The following is a 14286-nucleotide window of genomic DNA, read 5'->3' as shown; positions in this document are numbered from 1 at the left end:
AATCCAATCTGCATGCTTCCCAGCAAGCCTGAATTAGATCACTAAGCACTACCAGGAGTAGGATTTAAGATATAATCCTTTTGTTGTTACTTCCTACTAGTAGAGGTAGGCAGTTCTTGCACTATGAGCAGGCTTTTGTGGATGCACCTTTCTCTCAGGCCCATGGCTCTCCTCTTCTGTTTTGTAAGGATCTGCCAGACCACCCACAGTGAGATCTGGGAATCCTACCAAGCATGGGGGCTCTTGAATCGGGCGCTGAAGCAGTGCCGGTAGCAGCTCTCTCTGGCTACTTAGCCTCAAAGCTGAGAAACACTTGTTCCTAGTTAAGGCGTTTAATGGCATCAAATAAAGGAGGAACTTACACGTTACAGCATATAAATATGCTTACAAATAAATCAAAGGTTGGTATTTGTCACAGGAAGTGTTCTAAGCAGCAAAGCTTCAGAGTGATGTCTGTTTGGAGCTTTTCAAAAATGATGGTCTCTTTGTATCTGAGTTTGATGTGTTCTGTTACGGATCATCATCTGCTTACAAAACCTGGCATCTAGCTCAAATCTTCATAGTTAATGTTTTTTTTCTTTTTCTAAGAACTTCCACCGCTTAAGGACTGTGTTCCACTTCTTATGAAAGCTTCCATAGCCAGAAGTGCTACTTTTTGCCTGAATGTGGTAAACCTTCTCTTTCCTTCCTGGATCTCTGTATCGGGGTTAGTCACCTCCCGTTCCCAATGAGATAGTGTGTTGTGAAATGCAGAGAAGCTTGTTTTTCACTTACATACACTCCACTCTTTTATTTAGAGCCACAGTGGAATTATCATTGAGAAGTATTTTTCAATGTAAGCTTAGTGAAAACAAAAACCATTAGGTGCCATTCTATGTAAAGCTGAGAGCAGTCCACTTTTTTAAGGGGCTGATACACAGAGATACTTTTTCAAGTTTAAACATCATTAGATTTTTATGCATCTACCAAAGAAATCAAACAGTAGTTATGAGAGATAAGACTGGTATATTTAATGCCTTTTATTATTACTATATGTATGTATATATATAAATTATGTGAATTTAGCAGGGCAGCTACTTATCACCTTTGGATGTTTCTCTTATCACTACCACACAAGCTGAACCTTCCAGGGCAAATACTGGTGCACGGTTTTGCAGAAACATGCAAGCCTTCAGCCTGTGCATCTGGGCATTTTAGTGGGGGAAGAACAAGTTGGTACAAATAATTCAACTGTTTTATCCTGAAAGGGCGGGCCTTCCTAGTACTTTGCATAAACATCATTACCATTCAGCCTAACTTCAGTGCCAGTTCAACAATTTACATCTCCTTGGGAAATGTGCCAATTTGCTCTAACATGCTTCATTTATCTGCTGGCCTGCTTGCTAAAAGAAAGAATTACTGAACTACAAATAATACAGTGTTTTTCCTTTAAGGAAAGGCCTTGGAGCTCTGTAATCCTACAGCTCTGTGTCTTTCCTGCTTTAAATTCTTGACATCAAAAACATCCTACCTCTGGTGAGGGGGTAGAGAGCTCTTAGCAGCCCTTGGAAACAGGCAGGTTGTCCAGACTGTCAAGGTTATGCTAAGAAATGGAGGGGGTGCTGCTGTGACACAAGATACCGACCAGCAGAGTTGGGAGAGTCTTAGCGCAGCTTTAATGTGCTGCAATACACACTGCTGTCACACACTGGAGTCACCAATCACCTGCCCTGGGAGTGCCTAAAATGTGAAGGGTAACACATGTTTCTTCCTCTAATGCGTTTTCTTACCTCTTTTCCCTGCCTCCCACACACAGAAATATTCTCTGCTATCTTAGATACTTGAAGTGTAAGCAACTGAATGGCGATACTCCCAAACATACTTTTAGTCCTTTTCTTCGTGCCTTTTTTTTTGTTTAATATGAGGAAGTATTTTGGTATCTCCTTTTGTTTCTCTCTTTTTTTTTTTTGGTCATTTCTTTTCCTGTTGTATCGAAAGTGATAGAACCTTTTTATTAATGCCAAGACTAGGATCAAATTTTGTAAAGTAGAATTTTAAAAATGGTAATACCAAATTTGATACCATCTGATACCAAATTTGAATTAAAAGCATTAGCAATAAGCATTTGATTTTGTTAGGATATTTTGTGTTCTATTACAAGATGACTGTTCTAATATTACAAAGTCCACATGCTAGTGAAAATCTCAGATTCTAAAAGTTATTAAAATTATATTATTTGGCATAGGACATGCATATATTCATAAACAAATAGTAAGAGCTAAGTAAATATAACAAAATAAAACAATTAAAAAGTTATAATAACTAAAAAGGGATCCTGTAGGAGTATCAGCACACAATTAGAAGCAGAAAGATGGACATAAAGAGGTAAAATGGTGTTTGATTGAAGCAACCAATCCTTTCCCCAAACTTATAAACTCATTTGTGAACTATATTATAACCACCTATGACTAGAGCAGAGTAATGGTATTCAGGACTAACTGAATTAGCAACAATTAGAACAACTTTCTGTTGCAGACAGCAGTTTTGGGAACTGCAGAAACTTACATAGCGGGACTGCTCAGAAAACGCTGGACTGTCATGGCCCCTCCGTTCCCTGTTCTGCACATATTTCTCTTAATCTTTTATGTCAACATTGATCACGGATCTGCTTTATCAATTGCAAAATTGCTATCTTGCTTATTTGTATTGACAATCCCATGAACAATATGATACTCAGAAACATATGCAAGCTCTTTGTATAACTTCTACTGCATCCTTGTTGTTTATGAGGAGACAATGTAGTTGGTAAGAAAAATGAATGAAAATGATAACCAGAAAATTAAAACTTTGTTTAGGTTCTAACATCTTGTTTATAAACAAATTTAAAATAAAAGAAATCAAGTGATTACATGTTCTTTTATGACAGAGCATATTCATCTCCAAGTCATGCTGGAAAAGGGTCTTCTGATGTCCGGAGTTGAACAGAATCTCCCTTACAGTATTCTGTGTTGTTGCTTATGGATGTTAGGGCAACTGATGGAAGCTGGCACTAGGATCTGTTAGAGGAGGATATTGTCCCTATATTTTTGTTGTGTGAGTGCCATATTGGAACAAAAAATAAAATGGATTTTATACAATCAGAATTAAATCAAACCAAGACACTATGGAACTTCTTTTAAATAAATTTATACTTTATTTGAAAACTTCAAATAAGCAGTATACTAGAACATGATTTAGGACTTTTTAAATTCTGTTACATTTTAGGACCCATAAAATAATAATCCCTAACAGTTAACAAGAGTGAGGAAGCTATTTGTTAGTCAGTATGTATGCTATAAAGTGCTAATATTGTTTTTATCACTCCTTTTCCCTGCTAAGTGTGTACATTGTCTCTGCCTACTGCTGATCTGTTACTATACAAATTATAAAGTATGGCCTATCTTCAGAATCTGACACTCTAACCAGCTAGTATACAAATAAAAGAAAGAGCACAGATTATAACAAAAGCCCTAACAGAGATGTTGGTATAAACCTTTTAGTTTCAGGTTTGTTTGGAGGGCATTTTCTGCTTCCTTCTCTTTCCTCAGATGTTCTGTCAAAGTCCTCTGTGCAAGGGTTGTTTCTTTTTTCAAATCACCCAACCACTTATCAAGTCTGTATTTTGTTAAAATATATATTCATAAAGATATATATATATATATGTATTCATAAAGATATATATATGTATATATGAACTGGAAACTACAGTAGAAGGGATGCTTGTAACATATTTTCTCTCAAAGTAATAACCTTTATCACCACATAGTTCTTATTTTCTTCTAAGCATCATTTTGTTTCCCTCATTTTATTTAGTACTAAGAAAAATTGGCAGATTCAGAGCATATAAATTCCAGATTTAAGATAAAATAGATCACAGACATGTTGTACAGGTCATTTGGTTGTACTTAGTCTCAAGAGGTAGGAAATAATTAGTGATTGATAATGATCAAATGAGGAAAGATACAAGAGATAGCTGCTTTTAAGTATCAAACATATAAAATGTTATTTTCAATAACGGTATATAAATACTGGTGACTAAACTTATCATTTCTTGCACAGTATCTCATATAGACTGTCTCTTAATAACCTGGCATTAGATTAATTAAAGTTTTATTTGTCCAGATAAGATCCTCTCATGTACTTCTTTGGTTAATGAGACATACGCTTGCTTAGAACGATCTAAAAAGTAAAGTGGATCAGTGATTGCAGATGGATTAAAACCTTCATCCACCAAACGAAATTTCTGTTGTTTGAAAGTTCCAGTCATTTCCATTGTTTGCTATGGAAAAAAAAGAAAATGATTTATTATTTAGTATATATACTGAGTTGCTTTTTTCTGCTCCCATTCACATATATCTTAAGAAGTCTTACTTGATATAAGGGTAATTCTATTCACTCTCATCACCCATTTTGTAATGTTTTGTTCAAGTTTCTTTTCAATAACAGTGTTTCCCCTGAGAAAAGGTATGGGAGGCATCTGCAGTGCCATTTCTTTTCACTATTTAGGTTTTTCTGAACTTTGTCTTGCTTTCCAATCACTGTGAACAATATGAAACTGCTCTCTTTCTTTCCTTTTTCCTTTCACTGCAGTCATGTCTAGTACACCTCCTTTTTCTTGCCTCCTGTCACAACAACAGTCAACTTCCATCTGCCTTGTTTCTCTAACACATCAATTTATGCAGCAATTCCATTCCATTTCTCTATACATTTTCTTCTTACACACCCACATTGTCGAGGTCCTTTCTATATTCAAATAAGTAAGATTTAGCCTCTTCCCTCAAAAATTTCTGCTTCAGAGACCATTAACCTTTTGTGGTGACACCAGTGAACACCTTTTTTTCATTTTCATCTCAAATGTCACTGTGCATATGATTTCCAATCCATCTTGGATTCAACAACTCCATTGTCATTCTAGATCATTCCAGTTAATTTTCTGCCACAGCAGTCTATTTCTTTTTCTTTCCTAAAACACTCCCGTGAAATCCCTGCCTATTTCTGTAGTATTTGTTCAAGCACTTCTTATCTTGAGCTGTTAGCAGTCCTCCATGCATTCATTAATTCTGCTTGTGACACTACCCGATGCTTCCTGGGCTTCCAAAACTTGGTTTCCCCTCTATCTTCCTGTCCCTTCCCCTACACCTTATGATCTCTCTCTGTGGTCTTCTCTCCTACCTTTACATTTACAATATGTATATACATATAGTCTCTTAAATTACATTTAAATTACAAGCTCTTTGAGAGAAGGACTTTTTTTTATTATTTCAAACTGGACAGCAACAACAGCAAGGTAGGAGATCACAATTAGGGATGATAGTTTTAATGATGGTGACTATAATAAACAAATGCTTTTAATTCAGAACCAATAAATACTGTACCTCTTTAAATGTTTTAACCTTTTTGCAGCTGTATTATACTGCAAATGACATCTCATTTGTTGTGCATTATCAGTGTGTCTCCTGCTTTAGCTTTATTTCTCTGATTTCTCATTTCCACTAAACAAAATGGATTTTAGATTATTTTCTCCAGATGCAATGGTTCTCGTTTTACTAATCTGAATCTTTTGTCTGTGCTTCTAATCTCCCTAAATCCCTAAATGTGATCTCTATCCTTACTGATACACGCAATTCCTCCCAATTTAATGTAATCTTCAAATTTCATTAAGTGTTTTTTGTAATTCCTCTTTAAGACCTCATTAATGAAGAAAATAAAAAGGACCAGTTCAAAAAACACTAAAAAAAAAACTAGATTACATGATAGGTGAGCAAACACTTTGTTTATGTTTGCCATGCTGACTTTTTTTTCATTTAGCAATTGCTGTGTTTATACGGTGGAGATGTTAATGTGCATAGTAAAGCAGTTTACCTGGACTCTTAAGAAGAGAGGACAGGCATAACTGGGTAGACAGGTAACAACTTGCTTATACATCTGCTCCAAATCTAGTGTTGTATTCTCCTTCAAAATCAGAGAGGCCATTCCTGCTTTTCCTTCATGAGCTGGAGGGAAGGAAGGGAGATATAAAATGCTATTGATTAATAAAATTTGGATTTTTGTCATTAACTTTACTTTCAAAAAGAATTACAGCACATGAATAAGCTGACAATAATATTTCATTTTCTGGGATTCAGTAATACAAGCAAATTGTATCTATCTTATATGTACTGTATATATCATGTGGTATTGCATCTTTTTGGAGATTGAGCTGCAAGTTAGGCATGTAAGGATGAACGGAGTACCATATATCTAAACTCAATATTAACTAAAACATGTTGATAAATATCAGCACAGTCCCTTTCTCTCATAAACAGAGCACTGAACACCTTTCCAAGTTTTGTCAGTTATGTGTTCTCTTCAGTTTTTGTCTTTCTCTCCACAGTATCTTCACTAAGGGCTGTGGATCTGAATGTTTTTGGCTGAGAGGGAGAGATCAAGAGAGTCAAGAAGCCCTAACTGGTTTGTCTGGGAAAGGAGACAGCACTTGGGCTCTGTGGAAAAAATCTTACATGTATAATATATTATAAAAGCAATAAAATTTAGCAATCAAAGTAACTGCTCATTTTAAGCATCAGCTGGCAATAACAACAGAGACATTCTACCACTGCCTCTTTCCAATCCTTCTCTGGTAATGCTACAACTTCTGTGGTGAAATTATTTTGTGCATGTATAACTACATTTATCAGGACAGAGAAATTATATTCTTCTCTTTCTTAATATATAATTCATTTTTTTTTCTTCTTTCTTATCCAGTCCTTGAATTTTGAAAAAAAATCCTGTTAACTTATTATTAGACACAGTTAAAGTGCGTTAAGACAATGGAATTGCTTTATTTAGTAATGAATATCCTTTTCTTTAGAGTAGCTTTAATTCTTACCTTGTTGACCTGATGTTATTTTGATGAGGATTTTTCACAGGTGTGAATTTAATAATGTTTTAAACTATCACAAATTCATGGAAAAACAGCTTTTTAATAATATACATTGAAAGGCATGATTCACGAGCTCACTTACAGTCTGTCAGTATTTTTATTATCTGCAGTACATACTGTTTAATACAGCGAGGCATTAAACAGCTAACTCTATCAGAAATGATTCATAGGTTTATAGCATGAAATAAAAGTTATGAAGGTTAACAACAAAGTCTTGAGGAAAACAAGACCACACAGCTAATAAATACTTCTCTTACCTGGCACACATACACCATACACATTTGCTTCTTGTATGAAGTCCAACATGACCATCACATCACAAACTTCAGTGGTTGCAACATTCTCTCCTTTCCATCTAAAACGTGAAAAAATAATTTAATTGCACGTAAACATATGGACAGCTATTTTTAAAAACATTACTGAGAACTCTGTTCGTTTTATATCACTAACTATTTCAACTCGTCAACGTTGTTTAGCAGTCTAATGACCAGAAGACTGCATTTGTCACTGAAACGGGACTGCATATTAGATATCACTTAATAGGAAGAAAGCTTATCATAATCTCAAATAATGTTTGTCTAATGTGACCATTCTTCAATATATGACACATTTTTCTCTAATTTGCTATCCAACTTTCCTTGTTCCTAGCAATCTATCATTTATTAGTCTGCTTATTGGCAAGAATGTTCACAAAGTTGTAATTCATCCAAAGCCTCCTGAAAATTTGACAGTTAGCTCTGCTGGTATTAAAATATAGTTATAAATTAAACACTCATGACTGAAAACAGGTAAAACAGCATTATTCTGTTCTGTATGTCTATGCTTTTTAATGATGAAATATTATAAGAAACAATGATTATACCTGAAGGTATCTCCGATCCTGTCCCAAAAATAAAGAAAATTCTCTTGGTCTTGAATCATCAGATCCCCAGTATTAAAATAAAGATCTCCCTTCTTAAACACATCACAGAGTAGTTTCTTTTCTGTATGTCTCTTATTGCCAGCATAACCAAAGAAGGGATTCTTTGCATTCACTCTGGAAATGAGAAGACCAGCCTCACCTACACAGACAAGTTCAAATTAGTGTGAACATAACATATCATTGTTTATTTCCTGTATTTTACCTTAATGTTAATTTGCTGCCTATATCTTTAGTAGACCATCAGCCGTGTTTCAACCATCTTTTTTAAGGAGGTGTGACCCTATAATAGCAGCTCATCTGTTTCTACTGCTTTGCAGCTTGTGTAGTCACTTCTAGACGCAAAGTCACCATAGTTACAGAGCAATATTGCCAACTCACAAAAAACAGTATTTTGTGTTTATTGATAACTCGTAAAAAGTTGTCTCTGAGAGATGATCCATCATCTTGTCAGTTCAATGTACACTCGTTACTCTCACAAAGTGAGAATATCAAAGCGAGTGAATATTAAACCTCATTCCCCACACCTTACTTGCTTTTTCTGTAGTAGTGATTTAAAGGTTGTTTTCAAAAGGCAGCTGTCCAACCCAAGCATTAGTTCCCTACTTGTCCTTGTTTCAGAAGTTTTGAAAACACTTCTGAAGAATTCCATTAATGTGACAGAGTAGCATCATTGCTTTCTTTTCAGAGTCAAATACAGAAGTTTTAATATAAAGTTGACTCAAAAAACGGAGACATGGGGGAAGGATTATCCTGTAAGACACATGGCACTGGTGTGTTAGTTTGCCGAAAGCAAAAGAGTTTTCTGAACTCCTCACCATTCTGGAAACGTGTTCTGAACAATAAAACCTAAGAGTTACTTAAGTAAGATTAGTTACTTTATTAGGGGTAAGAATTGTACAAATGAAAATAACATAAAAAAAATACAAAGGAATAATTTACACAAATAATTTAAGATCTTCTTCTCATAAAAGAGCTGTGCCTTGTTTCCAGAAATCAGTATTACCTAAAAGAATTTAGTTCAGTTGTAGTGTCGCTTTAGCCATGATCGTCTAAGGATATAGCATATGGGTAAGGCAAAGTCTTTGATAGAGATGGTAGCTTTTATTAGACTATTGTAACCAGGGAAAAAAAAAAAAGAAAAGGAAAAAAGGATAGCATTTTGGCCATGTGCGCCCTTCTCAGACCAGTCTGCCATCCTTGCATCTGCCTTCCTGTAAAATTTTACCCACAAATAGTTTTCGAGGACCATGTTCTTCTGAAAAGTGCCCAGCTTTGATTAAAACCTGCTAGACAATCCACAATTTGCTTCAAAAATCTGCTTCAGCTCCCTGTTAAAACTACGAGCCTAATTTTGTATATGAATTTGTCCCCCTTCAGCTTCCTGGCATTATTATAGCTCATATCTGCTTGCAGTACTACAGAGATATGTTAGTATCTGATACGCTCTGAAAATATGTATAATGAAGAGATAACTGATAAAAGTATTTTCAAAATAGTTATATTCAAAGTACCTCTTTTTAAAAAGCTAAACAGAGAAGCACTTAATCTCTCACCAAAGAGCATGTCATCTGATCCACTATTTTTTGTGGATCTTTTAAACAACCTTCTCAACGTGTTCACCTCCTTTTAAAAAAAACTTACTTACCTGCATATTCAGAGATATTATTACTTCATGATCTTTGTACATTACTCATTCACTTCAGTGAATACATCCACGGATCTCATAACTTCTGATGTAAGCACCACTGTGCTTAATACTGCTCTGGCTTAAATCAAGAAACACACTGTTCCTTTTTCACGAGCAAAGAGTAAAAGTTGATGTTGGCATAGATAATACAGCAACACAATAGCAAGGCTCACGAAAAAAATGGAACTAGGCTACTTGCATTAAATCAAAAGGCTGTTATAGGCTATTATAATGCATGCTTACCTTTCTTAACTTTCTCACACCAACCATGCTTGTTTCTAACAGGTTCATCTTTCTGGAAGTCATACTTGATTAAATCAAATGGGAAAAAAAGCTAAGAAAGGGAAAAAGGATCATCAGTTGTTAATATACACAGTGACATCTGGTGGCAGCAAATATAAGCAAGGAAACAATATTTTTACTACAATCTTGCTCGTCAAAATGTTGAATGTAGTTTCGCTTAAAAATGCAAAATATTCTATGTGAACTTAGGCAACTTGCTGGAGGAAAGTAACATCAGAACATTTAATAACCTGGTAACATTCAGAAGTATCCTGTTTCACGTCACTTGATGAGGCTCAGGTTTTTACCGGCCTGGCACAGCCTTATGCTGGATGCAACACTTCATGAAGTATTTGCTAAGCAGCGACTGATACTTGCTAAGCATTCTCAGGGCTTTCTGGTTCCTAATAAAACACGCAAAGCAAAGGTCTGCACCTTCTTACAGTGAAACCTGCTCCCTGCTGTGCTTAACTAGCCTCAGTTCTTCCCTCCGGGTTCCTCGACTTGCCACATCCTGGAGAGCGCTGCCATTGGCGCCACCAGAAAGATATGCATTCCCCGGTTTTTTGATGTGGTTATGTAGCTGAGCACATTCCATAGATACGTCAGGGTCAGTCCGGCCTGCTTTGGAAATAGCACAACCCGCTGGGCGCCAGCGCTGCTGAGCCGGCCGGCCTCGCTCAGGAGGTGGGACAGGAGGCAGCGCGGGGTGAACACAGAGGGCAGCACCTCAGCAGCCACATTAGATACCACAGCACTGCTTTCCTCCAAATAGGCAAGGTCTGATCGCCTTTATTTTTCCACTGGATATAAAAATCCAAATTAAATCTGAAAGACCTATCCTTGATACTATATTGACCGCTATGTTTGCAGTTATTTTCCTAAGGACTCAAATCTACCCAGCTCTGAAAGTGTTGCAGATAGTTAGGGAACGGCGGCCGGAAGATATCGTGCTGTACGGAAAGATAGGGCCCCTAATAGCCAATAGTGTTTAGTCTATGGTGTAAGCAGACGGATGTGACGTTGTAAACCTAGATATATAACACCTTGATTTTCCCTTTTTAAAGAATTATACTGGGAATGTATGTCATGACCAGCCTAATAAAGGATATATAATTATCTTGCTCTGGAAAAAGTAGAAAGAAAAAAAAACAAACAAACAAACAAAAAAAGTCACTATATACCTGTACCTTTTATAGCAAGAAATGAAATGTAATTGAAGGATGGCATTATGAGGATGACTGAAGTAATGCGTAGGATGCCAAAACATCAAATGCTTCACCTTCCTGCAGTTAAATTAGGATGAAGAGTTGAATAATGATTTTTTTTATCCTAATTTTAAATCCTTCTGCAGCTGTATCACATCACTTTGTTCTCAAGGAGGACTGAATAAATAGCAACTTGAAGCCAAACATTAAGCATGCAGATTCAGCTTCATATGGTCAAATGTGATCTATTGAGTCTTGTCAAAATTCACCACTGTATCTCACTTCTCCCCAAAGTCTGGCACAAAAAGATATTTTTAACTGTTGGCCAAAGGAAGGTTGTAATGTGAAAATTCAAGTCATGATCCAGGATCAGATACTATTTTCTAATAAAGTGAAGATTTTTTATAACTATAGACTGTAACATTTAGCAAAGTCATGAAGTTGGAAGTTAAAGACTTTATTTTAATTAAAAATAATTATACTATTCTTAGTAAACTGCACTGGGAGCTATTCATAATAAATGGAAGTATTTTTTTTCTCTCGCTCTTTGACTTTATCCACTTGATTTTTATTTTGTTTTCACAGACTGATATTTACTACTTTGATAGATTTTTATATGACAGACCAAATACAGTGAAAAACATAAACAATGAAATAGTATGAAATGAAATGTTATTATGATATTTTTGAACAGAACAAGTGCCCTGTTCAGATCCATTTTTATATGTTCATTGCTTTAAAGCTTAATAATTGTATTTTATCAATTATGCCAATTCTGCATGATACATCTTTTGTTTTAAATACTCAGAAGCTTTAATTTGGCATTTGAGATCATCTAACAAAATGTGTTGCAAGTTTTGCTTTTTATTTTTCTCCTTACACCTTTTAATGCCTGCAATTTTAGTATTAACCAAGCCAGTTCCAACTATCTCTCTGAAATAACACTTGTGCCAATATGCCAATAAAATAAGAACACATGTGGCATCACGCTGTTCAATGGAACTATAAGGTAGCACACATTTTGTGCAAAGACCTCTCTGTATGCAAACAGCTTTCTTTTCATTGTGAGTATTGGAAAATGCAAGCACTAGAGCAAAACATTTAATCTAGCTACAGGCATACATCTGTTTTATCTCATTATTTAAAATTATTGGAAAAGAGGGCCTGAAATATTGAAGAATTATCATATTATTCTCAGAGCATATTGCATACAGTGTTCATCTACCTTTGTCTATACTTTATTCCCCAAAGCACTATGTAAATGTATCAAAGAAGACCGTTTGACTACTTGAAACTTGAAGTAAGATAAACTGCACCATATTGTTGATGACCAAGTTGCCTGGATCTTATCTAAGATAAGACATCACATAACCTGATTTATTTTTTGAACGGTTTGACTGCAAATAAGTGAGTTTTGAAAATAGTTTTGAAATCCTTAAAGTTTAAATTTTTAAAGAATGATTAGAGAAGCTTAATCAAAGAAAGATCACAGGCTGTTATATTTTATTTAGTTTATTATTTGTTTTGAAAGTGATACAGTGTTGAATTTTCTGTGAGAATAGCTGTTTATAAAATGAAGTGTTACAATTATCAGACTTATGCCCAACCATCTTGAAAAAGTGAAGCAATAGAAAGCAAAAAAACCTGGAGCACAGCAACATCATTTCTTAACTATGTTTTAAATATATACTTGCAATGTTTTATTTATGCTGAAGAACTAGATATGCAGGTCCTCTGCATAGTTTGGTTAGCTAACGTAAGCAAAACCAATCCAAATAGCTTTTAAATTCTTGATATTAACTGAACCATTACAAAATATTACAAGAAGATGTCTTGGAATATCCTTAAGTACCTTTGATTATTTTAGCTCAACACCAAAAGTTCAGGAAGAGCAGCAGCAACACTAGTTTTCTTTTATGCTGTCCATTGGGCCCTGAGGCTTAAGTACTTCCTTGCTTAGACTGAAACATATCAATGTTTCTCCTGTGAATGCAAATTTCTGGAGTCTTAAGATAAGCTAAACTTGACCTCAAATTTTGCTTTTATGTTAAAGTGCATTTTGCCATGTAAGTCTGCCTTTTTTGCCTTTTTGCAAAAGAAGTTTGCAAAAAAAGGTTTGCCTTTTTTTTTTTTTCAGGAGGCATTAAAACCTTCCTTGCATCTCAGCAGTCCTATTCTCTCATTATAGTTTCCTTGTTGTCACACAGTATATATAAGACAGAGATTTAACATACATATTTAACAAGTGCCACTGAGTGTCTTATCACTTTTTTCCCCCATCACATTTTAATATGTATAAAAGCTATATCCTATACTATTAATCGTATTAACTATAAGCATATGAAAGCCAAATGTAAATATTAAACAGTAATGTACAATATTATTAGGTCAATCTGTATTTCAAGACAGTATTTCAAGACAGCTACAGAGCTTCAGGGTTTTCTACTGTTCTGTTCTCCAAGTCTATGTGCACATCCTTATTGAAGGATTTATTCACATATCACAGTGATGTCTTCAAGCACACAAACCACTCCCTTTTATACAAGCAGAGTGAAAATAAACAAGGGAAACACTGCGTTAGCACCTCAAAAACAGTGGCCTCTTGGATGTCTGGCAAATTCCTATTACAATCACTCATTTGTTCCCACTAACTAGAAATAATCACACTCAGAATATTGTTGTCACTGCAAATTCACTCATTTTTGTCATTACCTTGTCTTGAGTGAGTTGTGCCTGTTATTATGTCTTCCATATTATTTGTGAAATAATGTGTTATAGGAGAACACTGATACTGATCAGCAGTGCCTGTCCCCCTCCATTCCTCCCTTTTTTGTCATTTAATGACAGAAAACTGCCTTTGATTGTCTGGGAGGTCAGTTTGTAAAGACAAAAGATAATACAGCTATAACTTTATTTGCATTTCACCCTTAGAAACAGTGCCATTGCCACTACCTACGGCCAAAATGCCTTATTATTTCTCTTTTTCCCCACTAAAAACCTTTTTACTTAGAACCTAGATGTTATTCTGGATGGACTGCATGATTGTATATATGTATATATACATATATAAAAATACTCTCTGTCTCCTTTTCTACATCACAGAGATGATCACACAGCTCTTTTCCTCTTTCTCAGGTTTCTTTCTTTCACTTCCCAGGTAAAGAAGCAGGTCCTTAGGAAATCCTTAGAGAGTATCTTTAATGATGTGTCTTTATATCGATCCACATGTCAAGAGAATATGGTTGCA

General features: G+C 35.3%; 1 protein-coding gene across 1 annotated transcript in view; it reads right to left on the bottom strand.

Annotated features, from left to right (window-relative positions):
• Positions 1–3833: 3833 nt before the first annotated feature.
• The window catches only part of LOC104577864 (long-chain fatty acid transport protein 6), a 38330-nt gene continuing 27877 nt past the window's right edge, over positions 3834–14286 (bottom strand). Inside the window, exons 6-10 of the mRNA XM_088532672.1 lie at positions 9793–9883; positions 7803–8001; positions 7198–7295; positions 5881–6011; positions 3834–4297 (exon numbers count right to left, since the gene is read on the bottom strand). Coding sequence (XP_088388798.1) covers positions 4121–4297; positions 5881–6011; positions 7198–7295; positions 7803–8001; positions 9793–9883 — 696 coding nt within the window. The 3' untranslated portion in view covers positions 3834–4120. The remainder of the gene's footprint in view (positions 4298–5880; positions 6012–7197; positions 7296–7802; positions 8002–9792; positions 9884–14286) is intronic.

This window comes from Tinamus guttatus, unplaced genomic scaffold, assembly GCF_059628265.1.
Source record: "Tinamus guttatus ecotype Peru unplaced genomic scaffold, ASM5962826v1 Tinamus_guttatus_pri_ptg000464l, whole genome shotgun sequence".
Classification (NCBI taxonomy): Eukaryota; Metazoa; Chordata; class Aves; order Tinamiformes; family Tinamidae; genus Tinamus; species Tinamus guttatus.
Note: the sequence above shows the minus strand (reverse complement) of the source record. Positions and strands in the feature narration are given on the sequence as shown.